At 26.3% G+C, this 19,609-nt stretch overlaps 2 protein-coding genes across 2 annotated transcripts in view; one reads left to right on the top strand and one right to left on the bottom strand.

The window, feature by feature from the left end:
• The first annotated feature begins 505 nt into the window (after positions 1-505).
• LOC107164126 (uncharacterized) lies at positions 506-19,265 on the top strand. Its single transcript, XM_015511824.2, has 2 exons — positions 506-1,039; positions 16,746-19,265. Exons 1-2 carry the CDS (start codon positions 889-891, stop codon positions 19,139-19,141), a joined length of 2,547 nt encoding a protein of 848 aa, XP_015367310.2. The 5' UTR covers positions 506-888; the 3' UTR covers positions 19,142-19,265.
• Positions 11,731-19,609, bottom strand: part of LOC107164127 (dynein axonemal heavy chain 7-like) — a 39,453-nt gene continuing 31,574 nt past the window's right edge. Inside the window, exons 52-53 of the mRNA XM_089223899.1 lie at positions 19,265-19,556; positions 11,731-11,985 (exon numbers count right to left, since the gene is read on the bottom strand). Coding sequence (XP_089080025.1) covers positions 19,298-19,556 — 259 coding nt within the window. The 3' untranslated portion in view covers positions 11,731-11,985; positions 19,265-19,297. The remainder of the gene's footprint in view (positions 11,986-19,264; positions 19,557-19,609) is intronic.

Genomic DNA, 19,609 nt, shown 5'->3' with positions numbered 1-19,609 from the left:
GTCAAAACCAATTACTAATATTAAATTATTGGTGTTGGCTACAGTCATTTAAAACTTTAATAAGTGGTTGTAATAAGTAGCAATGATATTATGTTTAAACAGCAATCAGGGAACACATTTTAACCGGAAAACAATTTTGGCACACCTTAGTTCCATACTAAACAATCCGTGAACCAATTCAGACATTTCGAAACTATATTGTTAACATTAAACATAGTCGATATTATGTTAAATCTATATACTGCGAATACGTACAATACTGCAAAACTCAACGTGCGTAAAGTGGAACAAACTTGATAATATAATAATATTGTTTTCCACGAAGACAAACAGGCACACCCGCCGTGGCTCATAATATAGTAATGTAGTAATGTAGTATACGTAGGTATAGGTACCTATGATAATCTATTGCGATGAGATTTAAAACTACAATAACAACCTAACCTAATGAAAAGAAAAATAATGCTAAAAACAACAATAATAATATCAGTACATAATATGCGTTTGTATACAAATAGTTCAATAATCGCATGCGAATTGCAATACGTCCAAATTTCGTCCAGTCCACGGCCGTGTGAATGTGAGTGCGTGAGATATTCGACCGAACAATTGTGTGTGTACACAAAAAAAAATAAAATAAAACCGACAATAAAACAAAAAACAGCAAACGGAACGCAGTTCTAAAAAAAAAAAAAAAACGCTGACGCTCGAGAGTCGTTTACGCCACGCAGCGCGCAAACGGGGCGGCAATAGAGGCACTCGTTCGTACAATAATTAATATTTTACATTATATTGTCTAATCCGTCGGCAAGCAGACGACCTAAGTAAGTTTAACAATATTGTTATTGATCTTCGTGAGCTACATCGTTCCTCTGTCGACTTTTCCGGATGGGACCGACGACGACGACGTGGCTGCTGTCGGCCGTCGCGATGATACTGTTGTCTGGCACGCTGTTGGGGACGATCTCGGCGCAACGACGACAAGTTACCGACGGCATCGGTGGCGGTACCGACGAAGACGATGACAACTTTTATGGCGGTGAGTGCTCCGACAACGGTTTAGTTGATTTTTTTATATATTCTGATTATACTTACCGATGTTTTTTCGACGGCCGATTCTTGCCTCGAATATTCATTTTAGTACTAAATAGTAAATGCTATCTATCAACAGGTATTTGGATAAGAACCTACGTTCTTCTTACTACCTATGTTGAATACTTGACAAATGTTTAGTCTTTTCATTAAACTCTCACACTCTGACTCAGCATGTCTTACAATGTTTGTAATTGTTGCAAAAATAAACGATTATCGTTTTACATAATAATATCACTGATATCATTTTTAATCGAACAATATTTTTTTAATGAAATTATTGAAATTTATAACAAAGGCTTACGTGATACCATTTACACAATAATACATCATAATTAAAATTAAATAGGTGTATTAAATATAACTTAAATAAATTAAATGCGTGTTTATATCTTGGTAGTTATTTTAAATTTGAATATAATATTAGTAATTATTTAAATAATAGGTAGTTGTCAGGTTTCTTAAAATTAATAATTATTTTAACTAGATAACCTGCTATATTTTCTCGATAATTTTAATTTAATTTGAAATACAATCGAATAAATCTTTATTGGTATTTATAATTAGAAAAGTGGATGCGATAAAAACAAAACCGTGCCTATATAAGTTAATTTACTGATTGACGGGAAGAAATATTATTTAAAATTTGTCTCAAATACTTTTTTTAATTAGTATTTTCAAAACCGTCAGGCCTGAGATCTGGTATGATATAATAATATAACGTAACTCATCGAACTGCAGAGTTACAGTGTACGATTAGACGAGGAGAAAGGAGTAAATCAAGGAATTAAGGCATGACGTATTCTTAAAAGTCTCAGATTTAAAGCCTAGGTAGTTATATATTTATCTAGAAGTATGGAAAATAATTAAAAATTTAATAAAAAAAATGAATAACGTTCTGCATTATCCTTAGAAGAAAAAAATTATTAGAATAATTCACGCCTCAGACACGGTTTATATACTGTAATTATTATTTATGCAAACGAATATTGTAATAAAAGAGCTATAAATACAGAGCCCATAAAGTTTATAATAGTTTTAAAATAGGTGTGCTTCGTCCTATTTAATTTCTCTGTTTTTTATAGTTTTATTTAATTTAAGCTTATAAAGAACTTAGATAAATTACAATACACTATAAAATATTAATGCTTAGTATATTACCTATTATTTATTTTAGAAGTGTGAATGGTGCTTTCGTTGAATTTCATAATGCTACCTATTCATATAGTATTTACCATATTATGTTTCATTTTTTTTTTTTAGTTAATTGATATATTAATAAGTATTAAATAAATATTTAAGTTTATTTTGGGAGAATTAGACGCCGAAAGAATTCTTTTTGAACGAGGAGCCTTTGATTAATTCTAATTCCTTCCAATAATCTATGATTTAGATCCGATATTTCTCAGCTCTTGGTGTATCTACTCTAAAATTTAGTTATGCTATTATGTATCTAAATGAAATATTTACCCATGCAGTGTAATAACTAATAATAGACCCGTCCAAATAAAAATTATTCAATAACTTGAAAACTTTTTGAAAAACGGAATGCGAAGAAAATAATAATATTATCGTTCACGCGTAGGTTCATCGTAACGCATAACCGAAAAATACTATAAATCTGATTGGCTATTTACACATAGTTACATTTCCTATTTCTAAAATATTAAATGGAAAATAGTTTTTGTTGATAATTAATTTATTATAATTCTATGGACATTAATTTACTGAAAATACTAAATGTTAGAATACGTCTTGTTCAAGAAATGATCGATCACTAACTCTTTGGCGCAGCATACATTAATTTACATGTATAATATAATAATATAGTCATCAACTATTTGGAACTTCACAACCTGCGAATTTTTGGAACACTGTTCATACTTAGTGATTAATGACATTCCGTTTCACGGAAAATCTTAACAAAAATATTCTGGACACTATAACACAATTTAATAACCTGTTTCGTATTTTAAATATAATTATGGAATGTTAAAATCGATTAGTTAAAATCTATATATGTAGATAGATTATGACAACGTATATCCAACCCAGCGTTTATTTTTACACTGAAAAATTAAAATGAAGTTATGTTTTAAGAGATTCAATGACATTTTCATACACTTGAAACAATCGAAAATAATACAAATTAGTGCTCTAAACATATTATTACATGTTTCTATGTGTCATGTGTCATGTATATATACAATTTATACATATATTAAGTTAAAGTCACAGCAATATAATATTTGTCTCAATCTTAAAAACAACAACATAGTCGACCATACCAAATTTGTCTTTTGAAGTTCCAACTTTCATGTTGTTAGCTTTAATATTATAGAGTTAATTGACCTACAATCAAACTTAAAAGTAAAAAATTATCTTTCTCATTGAATTTCTTATAATATTTTAGTTTTTGAAGCGAGTTTCAACATTTTTTAAATCTTAATACTTAATGTAGGTACTCAAAAATTTGCATAACAATATAAAATATTATAAATAAAAATCCATGAAAGAATTCAGATAATCTTCCTCTAAAAAAACAAAATATTAGTAAAATTCTTTCTAAAAATGTTGATATTTTTTAATTGTGCAACACGCAATATTATATACTTCAAATAAATACAATATAATTTAACCTGGTCTGTGGGCGATGGAAAAATATTGTGATGAATTAAAAATAAGCATACGCGTTGCTATTGATAAAACTTCACCTTATATTAATATAACAACCTGGATGGTATGGTTAAGTACTTTAAATGTATAGAAATTGATATGATTAAGAATGTCGACTTTGTTATCGTATCTTTTACCGTGTTTTAAAGCCTATATATTATTATGATAAATGATAAAATATATCTGGGGTCGTGAATGTTTAAATTATATACATTGATTTTATTATTCTATTTGCCTGAGTCTGCATGCCGTAATTGAATGATTTTATACAATTACATTTATGACGTATTTACTTTATAATGTTTTTACACACATATATATCTTACCTTATTTCTTAGCTTGAAAGTATGTAAGACTAAGTATATTAATAATGCAATAAGGTATTAAAGAGCTTGAAGTGGAAGTAAAATCTTTTGGAAATTGAAATGATATTATGTGAACACTTGGTCAATTTCTATGGAATAATGTAGGTAATATTAAAATAAAGTCAAAAGTAACAACTGGCACTACTATATTGAATTTAAGCAATTCCACTATAAGTAAAATTGACGACTTGGCTGGCTTTTGAATGATGGTAACAGACTGGCTGTAATTTGAAAATGGGGGTTCTACTTATTGACCTTTGGTACTTGTTGACAAGATTCATAATAATGTTGTTGTTTATTGTTAAGGTACATGGGTGTATTATTTTATGTGACAAATTTACAAAATAAGTTATTGTAGTATATAAATATGGTACATTATTGTAATTTAAATCATGTATATATATGTTACTTATAACATTAAATATTTTAGGTTCTGAACGGAGTGATGAATATATTGATTTTACAATGATATGTGTGTTTTTTTGTGTGTGTGTCTGTGTGTCTGTATACAGCATAACTAGTCGAAATAATGCTTCAATTTCAAACTTTAGGGGTGGTTTTCGATGTAAAAGTGAATATCCTTGGTGCAGTAAAAGGTCAAAAGTAAACATTTTCCAACAGTTTTCAAAAAAATTGAGAAAAACAACAAAAAATGTGACAGAAAAACTAGAATTTTTACGCAAAACCAGTTTTCGACCAAATCGATTTTTTTATATGGTCGCTATTCAAAAACTAATCACTGTAAATACTTGAAAATTTCACCAAATGTTTATATTATTGTTATCTATATACAGTTTAATTTTCAAAAATGTTTAACTTTTTTTGAGTTATTTATAGACCACTGACATTTTCGATTTTTATGAGAATTTTTATTTTGAAGTATCGGTAAAAAAATTATGGATGACCAAAAAACTTGAAAATTTAATACAAGTTTCCTTATGAGTTGTTCTTATTGTAGCTAAAAAATATTAAAAATCGTTAGTCACAATTTCTTTTATAAGCGTTTATAGTTAGGTTAGGTATAGCAAAAATGTGCAAGTAATTTTGAAGTTGAAAAATCATAAAATTTTTTGTGTTTATAACTAAGGATTAAAAATACAACACTAAGTTTTCCATAAGTTTTCCTTCAAGTAGCTATAGAGAAACCTCAAAGCATCGTTTTAGGAAGAATTTTAATTGCGTTTCAATTTTAAATTTTTACAAAATAGCGTAACGATAACGATTTATCCAAAACGATTTTAAATATTTGTTATTATTCAAAAAGTATAAGTCATAGATACTTGAAAAGTTTACCAATTATTTAGATTGGCATTTTCTTTACATGATTTAATTTTAAAAATATTTTGACTTTTTTTGAGATATTTATAGACAACTAAAAATTTTCAATTTTTCTTAAAAAATTTTTCTGAAATGTCGATAAAAATTTTTTAGCCCTATCAAAATACTTGAAAATTTAATACAAAGTTTCTCATAAGTTATTTTTTTATAGTGATTAAAAAATTATAAGAATACATATGCACAATTTTTTTTTTTTTATTAGCATTTGAAGTTCAAATATTAACAAAAATTCGTCAAAACCATGAATATTTGCAAATTATTTGTGGTTCAAAATTCATAAAATTGTTTGTATTTATATCTAAGGTTAAAAAATTCAACACTAAGTTTTCCATAAGTTTTGCTTCAAATAGCTGCAGAGAAAATTTTAAAAGTCATTATAGGAAAAATGTTTTGAGGGTTTGAGTTTTAAATTGTTATGAAATCACGTACCTAACGATAACGATTTATCCTCAAACCAGGTATATGTATATGTATATCTATGATAATATAAGGCATTATAAATAATGATAACTACGTGCAATGTTTTTGGAAAAATTGATTAACCATGCCTATGCAAAATGCGTCCTAATTGAAAAATAAAGTATTTGTTTCAAAATAGAATATATGACAATATTTAAATATAATATATCCTAGACTGACAATTAATCATCTCCGTTCAGAATCGTTTTTCGTATACAATGATACCTATCATTGCATTCAAATTTAACCTTTCCTAGTCAGAGGTCCACCCCATCCTCTAATGTAATGCAGAGCGACATCCACTTACCCGCTTTTTTTTTTTTATTGATCTTTAAAAAATACAACTCGGTAGCATAGGCCATTAGTTCACAATTCTTAATTACTATTTAAATTATAATTATACATTAAGTTCTTTTATACAATTATATTTTGTCAATTAAATTAGTTAATTTTAGAAATTTCCGTGTTTTTTTGTTCTGATCTGGGTGTGGACCGAGAGTTTTGTCAAGGGACATTTAATTGTTTAATAAGTATTTTATTGTGACAGGTGTGTGATTATATTATTGTTGTACAAAATGTTGGGTAATTTTAATGGAATAATGGGTACAGATATGTATTATGTTTTAATAGTATAATGATGATATTGAATCATGAAGCTGTGTGGACGGAATGATTTATATATCATTACAATATAATACGATGAATTTGTGTATAAAGTATATTCAAATGACGAGAAAGTTAAAATAAGAAATCTATCAAATTTAACGAGTAAAAATCAAATTTGGTTTTAATTAAACATTTGAAAATTTTCAGTGGCTTCAATAGGCACCTCATTCAGTTGGTGGTTATAGATTTAAGGATACCTCGGGCTACCTATATTGTAGAATGCCCATACTTTCAATTAAAATGTTTCGCTATCTACTTGCATATAGATTCGTAAAGCATAGTTATGAGTGTTATGACGTTTGAATAACATAGCCATTTTTAACGTTATTTTACATTGCGAAAGTAATAACAAAGTGTAATAACAATTTATTTAAATTTTTTCAAGAAATCTCGAGAGCAGAAAGGGAGTGTCAGCGGATGACTGATTGGGATTCAGCAGGAAATCGCATAAATGTATTATACAGGCCTTCATAGCGTTCATAATCCTGGTTGAATGTTTAAGGTGGCTAATGGAGGGTATAAACGATGAGATTGAATGTAAAATAGAAGATCATGCTCGAACCACGTTGCGCCGGCGTGCGAATAGATTATGATGTGGATATTATAGGTATGGTGTGGGAAGTGTTAGTTTGTTTCGTAGAGTGGAAACTCAAAGTCTTTCCAGCATTCATGTTTTGTAAAATTACAGCATCAAGCATTAATAATGTGCGTAATATCTTGATGATTATTATAGAAAGAAAAAATCGTCAAAAATAGCTTAAAATTGTTAGTCTTATAATCTAATAGTTTTAAACATATTATAAAAAATAATAATAAAGTCACGTCGAGAAGTTTAAAGTCCCTAATAATATAATCATTATACATTAAACTCTTGATCATCCAAGGCTTATGATATATTGTACTATTGTATCATAGTTAACACTATATAATATATTTATTTTTTTAATAATAAAATAGTAACAAATTTGTGTCAATTTTTTATTTTGTCAATTAACAGCAGAATTAACTTTTCCCGTGGATACTGTGCCACTCTATTTTACAGATAATCGATAGCTTACTGTATTTGAACTTCAAATATCTTAAATCATACGAGGAATGAGAGAAATCTAAATTTTTTGTTTGAATATCAAATTTTATAAAAATTAGAACTTAAAATGTATATGAAAATAAATATTGCGTATGTATTTTTGATATTAAAATACACCAACTGTAAAAGAAAACTTATGAAGAACCTCGTGAAAATGTGTAAGATTCTTGACCGGCAACAAATTTTTTACTTATAGAAAAATCAAAAGCCTATAAATAGCCTAAATTGGTTTAACATTTTTTTAAATAAAATTTCTTATTAAAATGTATAATTTAAGTAATACCTACTATCGCATTTCCACAATTAATACCTATATCATATTGAACTATAACAATATAAAGTAAATTACTTGAAGAAAAATCATTTTCATACATTTGAATACTAAACAGTGTCTTCGAAATTTGATCTTCAATCACTCACAAAAATTGCATGCGGCCTTATGCTACACTTTTAAATACCACCTAACATACACTTATAACACACAAACACCACCCAAAACCACCCAACTTTGGGAGGCTATATCTTGTAAACAGATTAATGAAAAGAAAAAATTTAAACATGAAAATTCATTGAAAAAATAGCTTTTTACTTTATGAAATTTTAAGTATAGGTTGTCATTTGAAAATCAAAAGTTGATAATGGTTTATCAATATTAATAGAAAAAAAAAATAAAAAAGTTGAAAAATTAAAATGTCAGTAAACAGCTCAAAATAAATCTAAATATTTTGAAAATTTTATCAAATATAGAAAAGGCCTATTATAAACATTCAGTAAAAATGTCAAGCATCTGCAGTAATTTGTTTTAGACTTTTAGAGTTACGCCAAAATAAGAAAATCGCTAAATGTGAAATCCAGTGAAAATCCAATGTTGTAAAAATTAAAATTTCAAATGCTCATAAAAATTTAATTTGAATTTCCGGTGGACTTTTTATTTGTGATAAAGATTGACAAACTTGTAAGGAATCTTGTATTAAATTTTCAAATCTTAGATTTAAAAATAAAATAACAAAAGTTATTTCATTTGTCAGATATCCGTAGGACACTCTGTATATATATCATATTGCTATAATATTTAATATCTAAATGTTTTAGTATTAATTATTTTATTTGAAATCAAATGATACCCTTTTTTTAACAATATATATACTTTTCTACAAATATACTTACCTAATAAGACGACTTAAATAAAATTAAAAATTAAATTTTTACTATACATAAGTATAACTATATTGAATTTATTACATTTCAATAATTACTACATGTAAATCTGCAAATGAGTAATTTATATCATTATCATATAATATGATAAATTAGCCAATTTTGTAATAAAAATCTGATACATTGGTGTTTTAATATTATTATTCATTAAATAATTGACCTTTTTAAAATTTAAAATGCAACATTATTTCTAACAGACCGTATTTTTAGCTGTTAAACAATTGTAAAATCGATTATCTTCTTAGCGAGCTTAAGGGTTGGATTAATTGAATTGTACACAAATTAATACAATTTTAATGATGTGAAACAACTTATTTTTTATATTTTAACACTCCAATTCATGACAGCTGTTCTATTGTGTCATCTATTTAGTTTTCAAATTGTCTTAAGGTTCACTTATACGTTTATAGTTTTGGTTTGCATACTGTTTGAACAGGTTATTTTTGGTTCTTCAAAAATCGACGAATTACAATGATAGTCACATAATACAAAAATAAAATACACAGGTTGTTGGATTTCCTATACATTCCTTGAATATCATACATATCATCTCTATTGATTGAGCATATTTTGTATTATATTTTCCTCGTTGATATTAAAATATATACAGTTGACTTACGATCACTCGAAAACTTCGTAACGTGAATTTTTTTTTCTTACCCCTTGATGTGTGGATAAGTTGTATTTGAAGTATATAACTTGAAACATTTGTAAGCCAAAATTATTTTTATTCCACTTGAGATTCGAATTATCGTCTTATTGAGACTCCACTGTAGTAGTTATATAGTCTATATATTATTATTTATTATGCTCATAATTGGTTTATTGTTATATGATCTTGAAATTTAAAATAAAAATCTCACTTGAACATGAATCAATGTGTTTGTGTTATTTGACTCATAATGCACTGCAGTTAAAACTTTAGTTTGACTAGTGAGTTTATTAAATTCAGGATGACAATGATTTTTAAACTAATCGTGTAACGAACCGATGCATGTATACGTTGAACTATACAATAAATGTTTTCTAACTAAAAATGTCATGGCTCAATTAGTTTTTGCAATAAATAGTTTTTAATTACTGATCACTATAAAAAATTGTATTTATTTATTCAAACATTTTCTTTATCTTTTTAAGCATAACTGAAATTTCATAAATAATAATTATTATTATTGAACACCTACTTAATTAGATTACATCTAAAGAAACTCCATCGAATATAACATAAAATATTTATAGCTATATTCACCGTGTGTTCTAAATGCCTGGGATCTCTTGAACATATTTTTTAGTTTCGTCGAATTAATGTTTGTCGATAAACAGTTTGAATTTGAACATTGGAACAAATCTATTAACAATCGGTTTTAAAATTGTATAACTTAATAAGTAAATAATGTATTTTACAACTTATAAGTCTTAAATCTTAACTTTTAGATGTTAATTTACAAAATAATAATAGAGAAAATAAAGTAATCTATATTATAAAAAAAAATCATTATTCAACTATCAATATTATTATAAATGCTGAAACATTTACTAAATAATAGCATAATAGATATATAATTTTAATGTAATACATATTAGTTTATTACAATTTAATAAATTCAAGGTAGTTGAACATATAATAAAAATTTTACATACAGGTTTTTAATTTTTAATTTTATTTAAGTAACCTTATTAGATACGTATATAATATTTACCTGTAGATTTATTGTAATCATATTATTTGAATACATAATATTATTATTAAAAATTGATTAAACAAGTTTATATTTTAATAATTCGAATTAAAATTGACAGATTTTTTTATCAAAACTGATTAAATTAGAGTCATGTTGTAGGTTTTCCTTGTTGATAAATTTTGTTTTTTTTAATATGATTATACATATAGTGTAAACGTCAACCTAAATTATTATTTCAAAACAAATATGATTACATACCCAACTATCACTAAAACATTCATGATGCAGCGTGAAAAAATACTTATCTGGATAATATAACAGCATAATAATGTAGCATTTTTGAATCTTGGTAATACTATCAACTTTCGTCCAATATTCTAATATAAGTAATCCTAAACCAGCTTTACGTACCTCTCATAATCATGTCATGAATATATTATCAAAAAACCTTTTACATTATAACCTTATACAATATTCATTAATTATTAATAATAGGATATTCACAACATATTCTGAATCTAATGATCATAAAATAATAATAATAATAATAATATAGTAGTATACCTATAGAATATTCAAATGAATAAACGATGAATATTTTACTTTTAGTTCAAAAATAATAGCTTCAAAGACAAACTAGATAGTTAGCATTTCGATATACTAATAACATATTTTAGTCATTAAGATGTATACATAATCAAAAAAAAAAACTTCTTTATAGGATATCGAGGTTATTAAAAATAAAAACATTTGTGTAAAAATTAAAATAAATAACTCAAATGAAACATTAATATTCTTTTTTGGGTTTCTAAGTTGTATGTAAAGAAACAAAATATTACTATACACATATTTTTTTTTTTTTTTATATTCATAAATTATAAAAAAAAAATATATTAATTCGATTATTTTACGATATTAAAATAACTACAAACCTAATTAAAATATTTTAAAATCAATTTTCATTGAACACGAAAATACATAACAAAGTAATTTAAAAAGTTTATAATGATTCAAGAATAATAATATTATTTATTTGAGTTTACCTTTTATTGATATTAATAAAATCAATTCTTTTTATATATGTATATTGTATACTTACCTTACACCTTTTAATTTAATAGAATATTGATATTAATGACGTACATCATTAAAAATGAAATAACTTTGTATTAATGAAATTTAACATAAATAATGATAAGATTTTTCTAGCAAATAAGTTTATAACAGCCGGTTTTCGTCAAGTGGATGTATTAATATGTTGAGCGTTGACATTTCTTTATTACATTTGAAGAATGTTTGAATAACTTAAAAATTTAATAATGAAATAAGATGTAATAAAAAAAAAATGTAATACGAGTTCATCCATTCATTTCAGCAATGTTTGCATCCTCCACTTTGATACCTAATCAAACAATATCAGATTTGTATTTTAAATTAAACAATTTTAATATCACAAACAAATCATGCTATATTAAAGATGATAAAAGTAATTTACCAACTTATAAAATAAATTCAGCCATTAAAACCTATTATTATTTTATGTAAATACAGCAAATACGGTAAATCCATAAATATGTATAAAATTATAATTTTTTCTTTCTTTATTATATGGGTAAACAAACATTAAAATACAATGATATTACACCATTATAAATCTTATAACCCTTATTGAGAATCAATAATATATTATGAGCCACTTAAAATATTACCTTGATATTTATAAGACATGAAGTATCGGATATTGTTGTGTATTACTCAACAACTAAACACAAAATAATTTTAAAATACGCAAATATGAATTTCGATAATTATTAGATTTTTTTAAATTAATATTGATAAAAATGTATTTGTGGGGTAAAAAAGCTTGACATTTTAACACAAGGCTCCTTACATATTGTTACAATAGCAGTTGAAAAATATAAAAAATACATAGGCATGATTTTTTTTTTATAATTTTTATGTAATACTTAATTACGTGATTCCAGGATCTTTAGCCTTTTTGCATACCATATATATATTATCAAATATTATCAATCATCATTATTAATTATTAATTACCATTAATTACTAAATCTTATTGACATCGTGGTGTATGTTAGTATTTAATTTATTCTGTGGTATTACGGTTTGTTGATATATAACAGGTTATAAGAACCTAATGAATCTGATATGATTAATTTGGAATTTATATTATAGGTATTTTATTTTTTGTTCATATATAAAAAAATAATTTAAAATATAGGTATGTAAAAGTCTAATAATACTAATATAAGTAATAACATAATAATATACTACTAGGTGTTTATAAAGTTATAAATCGATAGAATTCCTTATGCGCTATGGCATAAGTGTAGTAATATGTATGCATATCATAGTGACTATGCTAACATAACAAAATATCTACATTTGACTTAGAGATGTAAAATGTTACGTCGTTACTAACTTCTAGTTATTATGGCAGATCTAGTAGGTAATATATATAAATACATATCTATTACTCAGTTAAATATTTTAAAATGTGTCTTATGGCACCACAGTTTCTAAAACATTCCAAATATACAAAAGTGTACATATAATATTTTTTCAGTATCACTGATAATTTCAAGACAACATGCAAATAATATTAATTAAACTTACCGACTACAGTATTAATAATAAGTAATAATAATCTATAATATATCGTAGACAGATAAACCGTCTCTGCTCAGAATAGTTTTTCGTACCTATACAATGATATTATATTATCATTAAATTCAAATTTAATTCCATCCATTACAGTAACCCACTTGTAATCTACTGTACAACAGAGCGATATCCATTTTCACGCTTTTAAAATATACATTTTTCGAAAATATTAGCACACTACTTTTAAAATCTTTATAACATTTTAACAGTAAATATTTCTATACGATCATTTTTGAATGATTCCATTTCAAAAATTTAAAACGTAAAATTTAAAATATAAACTGACAACATCATCTATTATCATAACCTACCTCCTAGTTGCTTATCAAAAAATAGCGAACTAAACTCTACATTTGACTTATTTTCGATGTATTTACAGACAATATTGTATGCGTAGTTAGATTTCAAAAGTATCATTTTCTAACAAAAATTTTAAAAACAATTCAATTTTGTATTCATTTTCACCCACAATCAAAAAATGCATAATCAGATTTATTATAAGTAGATTTTCAAGAATATATTTCACTCTTTAATGTTTTCCCCTCATATATATTTATATATACAAACAATACACTTGTATGACCATGTTGTCTTTCAAAGTTCTTGATTATACTCATATTGATAAAAATAAAAATGCGACAATCACCAATATCATACCTAAAACTTTAACCCCCATGGGAAATTTGTATGGAAACAGTTATGTCGTTGACTTGAAACCAACTCTGGTTCGATTAACAGTAATACACAACGAAGTTGACAATAATAAAAACTTCGTAAATATACCATTTTACTGAATCTCATGATCAACTTTGTTAAAAGGGTTAAAAATATGCTTGTTAATACTTAATAATAATGAGTGGTTATGCAAGAATCTTTACAGGTCCCTGGATTATATCCAGCATTTTATTAAGTATAGTTGTACAAATTTGCAAAAAGAAATATTTAACACTTTTTACCAAAAGGGATTAAAAGTAATTTAACTATTATTTTTAAATTGATATATATTTTAAAAAAAAAAAGACAAATCTTATATTTTTTACCTTAATAACTAAATTTGTAAAGATGTTTGGATTTTTTAACGGGTACATTACAATGTAGTTCAATAGAAAATTTCAACGGAACTGCTACAAATTCAATTACCTATGTATTTCGAAAAATGATCGATTAAATAATGTTCTCAATATTGGTACAACATAATTCACTACAAACAATCGAACCACAGTCAAAACAACATCCGTCTTATATCTAATAAAGAGCTTTAAATGAAATTATGTGTTAAACTAGGCAAATTACATTTGGCAAAGCTTGGGACTTTTAGGAATTTATCTACTATAAATGCCATGTATTCGTGGACATTTAAATTATATAAAAACATGATCAAATATTAAAAATAACATTAATTTAACAAAGATATATCATAATAAAATCATAAATAATATAGAGTAGGTAAGTAACTAAATTAGTATCAACTACCTACTTTTTTATAACAACTTAAAAAATATATAAACTATTTGGAAAAATTGATATTATTTTATCTTCATCTGATCTTGGTTTATATAAAATAAAATTCAAAAATAATTACTCAATTAAAAATATATTTTTTGATTATTCCTATAAAATTTTAGATTCTGAGCGAAGCGAGGAATTACGATTTTACCATGATGCGTGTTTTTTATTTTATTTTTTTTTTTTGTGTCTGTCATCAGGTTTTGGGGCAGTAAAAGTACTTCGATTTTCGACTTCAGTACCTCGTTCGATCAGAAAGTGAATCTAGTAGGTACTTTGGGGTGTTAAAGTAAAAATTTCTCAATATTTTTCTAAATAATCGAGATAAACAAACTAAAAACTAAGGGAAAAACGGGAATTTTGATTTTGATTTTCGATGTAACTTTAAAACAAATGACCATCGATCGATACATTGAATTTTCACCGAATATTTATATAAGTATATTCTATCCACCATGCAATTTTCAAAAAATTTTGACTTCAGTTGATCTATATATATTAGGCATATGCAATTTTCGATTATTATTAGTTTTTATTTAAATTAATATTGATAAAAATTTATTTGTTGGGTAGAAAAGCTTGAAAATATTATACAAGGCTATTTTAAGCTAGAAATTCATACAAAATGTTCTTTTTAAATCTAATATTTGAAAATTGAATACAAAATTCCTTACAAATTCGTCAATTTTTATCACAAAAAAAATGTCCACCAGAAATACAAATTAAATTTTTATGAGCGTTTGAAATTTAAAGCTTTACAACATTGGATTTTCACTAGATTTCTCATTTAGCGGTTTTCTTATTTTGGTGCAACTCTAAAACAAATGACCACAGATATACTTGAAATGTTCTCTGAATGTTTATATAGGCATTTTATCGTATTTGATGACATTTTCAAAATATTTTGATATGTTTTGAGCTGTTTACTGACATTTTAATTTTTCAACTTTTTTAGTTTTTTTTTTATATATATTAATGTCAATAAAATTTTATTGGTTGAGTTAAAAAGCTTCAAAATTTAATATAAGGCTTCCAACATATTTTTGCAATAGCAGTTGAAAAATATTAAAAATAGATAGGCACGATTTTTTTTTATAAGCATTTAAAATTCAGATTTTGACTAAATACGTAAAAACTATGGCAATGTTCAAGTTATCTTAGATAGAAATTCATAAAAGTTTTTCTTTTTAAATCTAAGATTTGAAAATTTAATACGAGGCTTCTAACCCATTTTAACAATAGCAGTTGAAAATAAAAGAAATATATAACCAAAATTTTATTTTATAAGCATTCAAAGTTTGAATTTTGACAATATACGTAAAAATCACAAAAATTCGCAAATAATTTTAGGTTAGAAATTCATAAAAAATTTTGTTTTTATATTATATTAAATCTAAGATTTGCAAATTTGTAGTAATCTATAACATATCCTAGACAGATAAACCGTCTCTGCTCAGAATCGTTTTTCGTATACAATAATATAATATCAATGGATTCAAATTTAATTCCATCCATTACATTAACCCACTTATAACCTACTGTACAGCAGTGCAACATCCACTTTCCTCCTTTTTACTTTTTTAATTACAAAATGTACATTACATTTCCATGAAATAAAATCCATTGCTAAAATATATATGTTTTAATATAGTTAAAAGTTCTTAGTAAATTTAATAAAATAAATGCTTTGTGTTTAAAGTTTGCAATAAAATATCTTTTGCAAATTATTATTTCTTCATTAAATATATGGTTACCTAACCGTTATTTTTTCCATGCTAATTTTGATCTAAATCAAAGTTAAGTTATATATTAAACTAATTATTTTGACCCTCAAAAGTATTTATATGCACCATTGAAATTATACTAGTTCACTGCCGTGTTGTTATGATTGATAATATTATTCGCTTTTATAATAATTGTATTGACAATTATCTAATATATTTCTTACTAAGCTTGCCATTTGTTTTTCAGAATTTGAAGAAAAAATTCTCCGGGCGTGGTTAGAAAAATATATTGAAAGATACAATACAAACATTCAATCACCCACGAGTTCAACAAACATACAACGTATTGCAAAGAAAATTCGAACGAGCACTTCAAAAATTCCTATGCTAGACGATGAACATATCGCAACTCTGTCAATCTACCCATTCCTAGTAAACCCGTTTTATCAACCATCTATATACTCGAGTTACATTCCATTACCCTTTGATGCAACAACGCATATACTTCCCGTTGGACAAATACCGTATCAAAAAAATGAATACCATCATCGATTTTTAGGGCCTTTACAAACTCAATTCCCAATTGGGTATACAAACGTCCCAGGAGTTATGAGTTCAATGCTAATAAATAACGATCCTGAAATTAAAAAACCAATGAATGTCCAAAATTTCATTTCCTCAAATAAGCAAGAAGTGATCCAGGAGCATGACAAGGAATTGCATACCTCAGAACAAATATTAAACCAATACCAAGATGGTTTTAATCACACATCAGCGGTAGGACTCAACCTGGATGAGCCGAAAAAAATGTATCAAAAAAAATACGACAACATTGAACAATCGAATTCAAAAATGAATCGAAAATTACTTGACCATATTATTGTGGATGGTCTTCCAAACACCATAACTGCAGTTAAAAATCAAACGACAGAATCCCACGAAATTGGAGACCTTCAACCGTCAACTACTTTTATTGATTTCGATACATCTAAGCCGTTAGACACAATTAATTTCCCAAAAACATATCTAGTTTCTCCTCTGCCACCGTTGAGTATATCGAATGAACCAAGTAAATCTGAAATATATAGCAACTCAGTCTCGCAGGTTCCATTGAGCTCCGATGAGTTTCTCAACCTGGCTCAAAAAAGCTCAACAACACAAGAATCATCTGCCACAAAACAACCTAAAACTACGGTTGAGACTTATTCATCAACAACCACCAGTGACAAAAATCAAGAAGATTCATTGTTCGCTGAAAAAAGGAGCCAACCGGATGAACCACAAAATTCTCACAATTATTCAAACGACAAGTACACATCTGATATTTTAAGAGCATCAATAACTAACATAAGAGAAATATCAACAGAAATAGCCATAACAACACAAAACTCTGAAGTTTTAAATGAATCATCTACACTTCCGACAACAACTACGACTTCAATATTTTCAACTCCATTGTGTGAAAATAACGACTCAAAAATATCAATATCCACCAGTGCGGTTAGAGATAAAACAGTTGTACACTCCAAATCATATAAAGTTCCAGTTCAAATAAATATAAATAGTGAATCCAATAAGAAATTTATAAAAGTTAGTAACGAACAGGATAACATTATTGATTTGATTAGTTCGTCAACACGTCCATCGGTAACTTCAGAAACGTCCATATTGCCGTTTACGTCTTCTATAATGTTACAATCGTTACCACAACACTCTAAATATTATTCTTCAACCAAATTACCAAATTTAAAATCTATTACTGATGAAAACAATACAATTCAAACAACGAGTTCAGGTTACACTTCATTTTTTCCAACAAATCTACAACCACTAAATATTAAAAATATCACAACTTCAATATTATTAGAAACTAAAACTGAGCAGACTCCACTGATCACATTGAATTCCAATGAGTATAATAATAACATTAAACAGAACGCCAATATTCCTAGACATCATTTTGAATCAACTAGATCATTTTCAACACCGACAATGTTTATTCCACTGCATGACATTTTTAGCACTTTAATACCTGTAAACATTGTCCAAAATAATTTACCATCTGATGGAACTACGAATTCAAATAATTACCAAAGCCGAAATATACCAACTTCAACTGAAAAATCAAATACGTACAAAGACCATAATATTAATAATTACACCCCGACCACGACAAAAGGAACAAAAAAGAGCTCATTGACACCAACAGTGAAACCAATAAATCAATATAACTCTGTTCACAAAAAAATAAATCTCGATGTAGTCTCTGATGATTCAAAATTTAGAAAAACAACGAATAATCAAGATCGTTATTTGACGGAAACATCAAACATTCCACAATCTATTGAAGATTCAGAACTCTGGTATGACCACATGTATCCTCAAAATGAACTTAAAAAAGAAGCAAATGAAAAGCAAATACATGTTTTGTTAAAAAAAATTATAAAATTACTCAAACCAGAAATTGAGAAACAAACTCTTACTAAAGAAAGCGTAGCGAGACTCACACCACCAAAACTTGGAGATCCAGAAAAGTTTGTATACATTATATACCCGTGGATAATTGACGAGGCTAAAAACATAGAAAACGAGGAACGAACAAAAACCAATGCAAATCCAATAACAACTTCTGACAAGCTATAATGATATATATATTTTAAATGTATTTATTTTATATTTAAAAAAAACTAGAAATCACTGTGTTTTTTTTAAGGCTGAAATTACAAATATTAAATTTATAAAAATATAACATAGATAGGTACCTACAGTGTGTATATTTTGATTGTAAGAAAGTCAATATTAATCGTTCAGTTGACACAGCAGAGCTACTCCACGAAAAATCCAATGAGAGGGTTTTCGATTTGTATCGAGAAACATTGATAAAACATAATTGGAAGAATGTCCTGTTGTAGACAAAACTCCTTTTCTCTCCGATGTATTATATACTGGACAAGTATATCTATCTCCTTTGATAAATTGATCTTTTCTTGTGGGTATAAACCATACTAACGGTAACACTTCCATTAATATTTTCGGGAATTGTTCCTCTAGTACCATCCTGCAAATTACATTCAAATATACAAATATACAAATACATATTACCTTTTTGGT

Source organism: Diuraphis noxia, unplaced genomic scaffold, assembly GCF_037042655.1.
Source record: "Diuraphis noxia isolate RWA-SAM2 unplaced genomic scaffold, SU_Dnox_SAM2 contig0003, whole genome shotgun sequence".
Lineage (NCBI taxonomy): Eukaryota > Metazoa > Arthropoda > Insecta > Hemiptera > Aphididae > Diuraphis > Diuraphis noxia.
This window is presented reverse-complemented; position numbering and strand designations above follow the sequence as displayed.

What these genes read in the sequence shown, in the direction of transcription:
- LOC107164126 (XM_015511824.2), top strand. Translation starts at nt 889, where the DNA reads ATGGGACCGACGACGACGACGTGGCTGCTGTCGGCCGTCGCGATGATA. An exon ending in CGATGACAACTTTTATGGCG is followed by an intron (nt 1,040 to 16,745) that starts GTGAGTGCTCCG and finishes TTTGTTTTTCAG; the next exon opens with AATTTGAAGAAAAAATTCTC.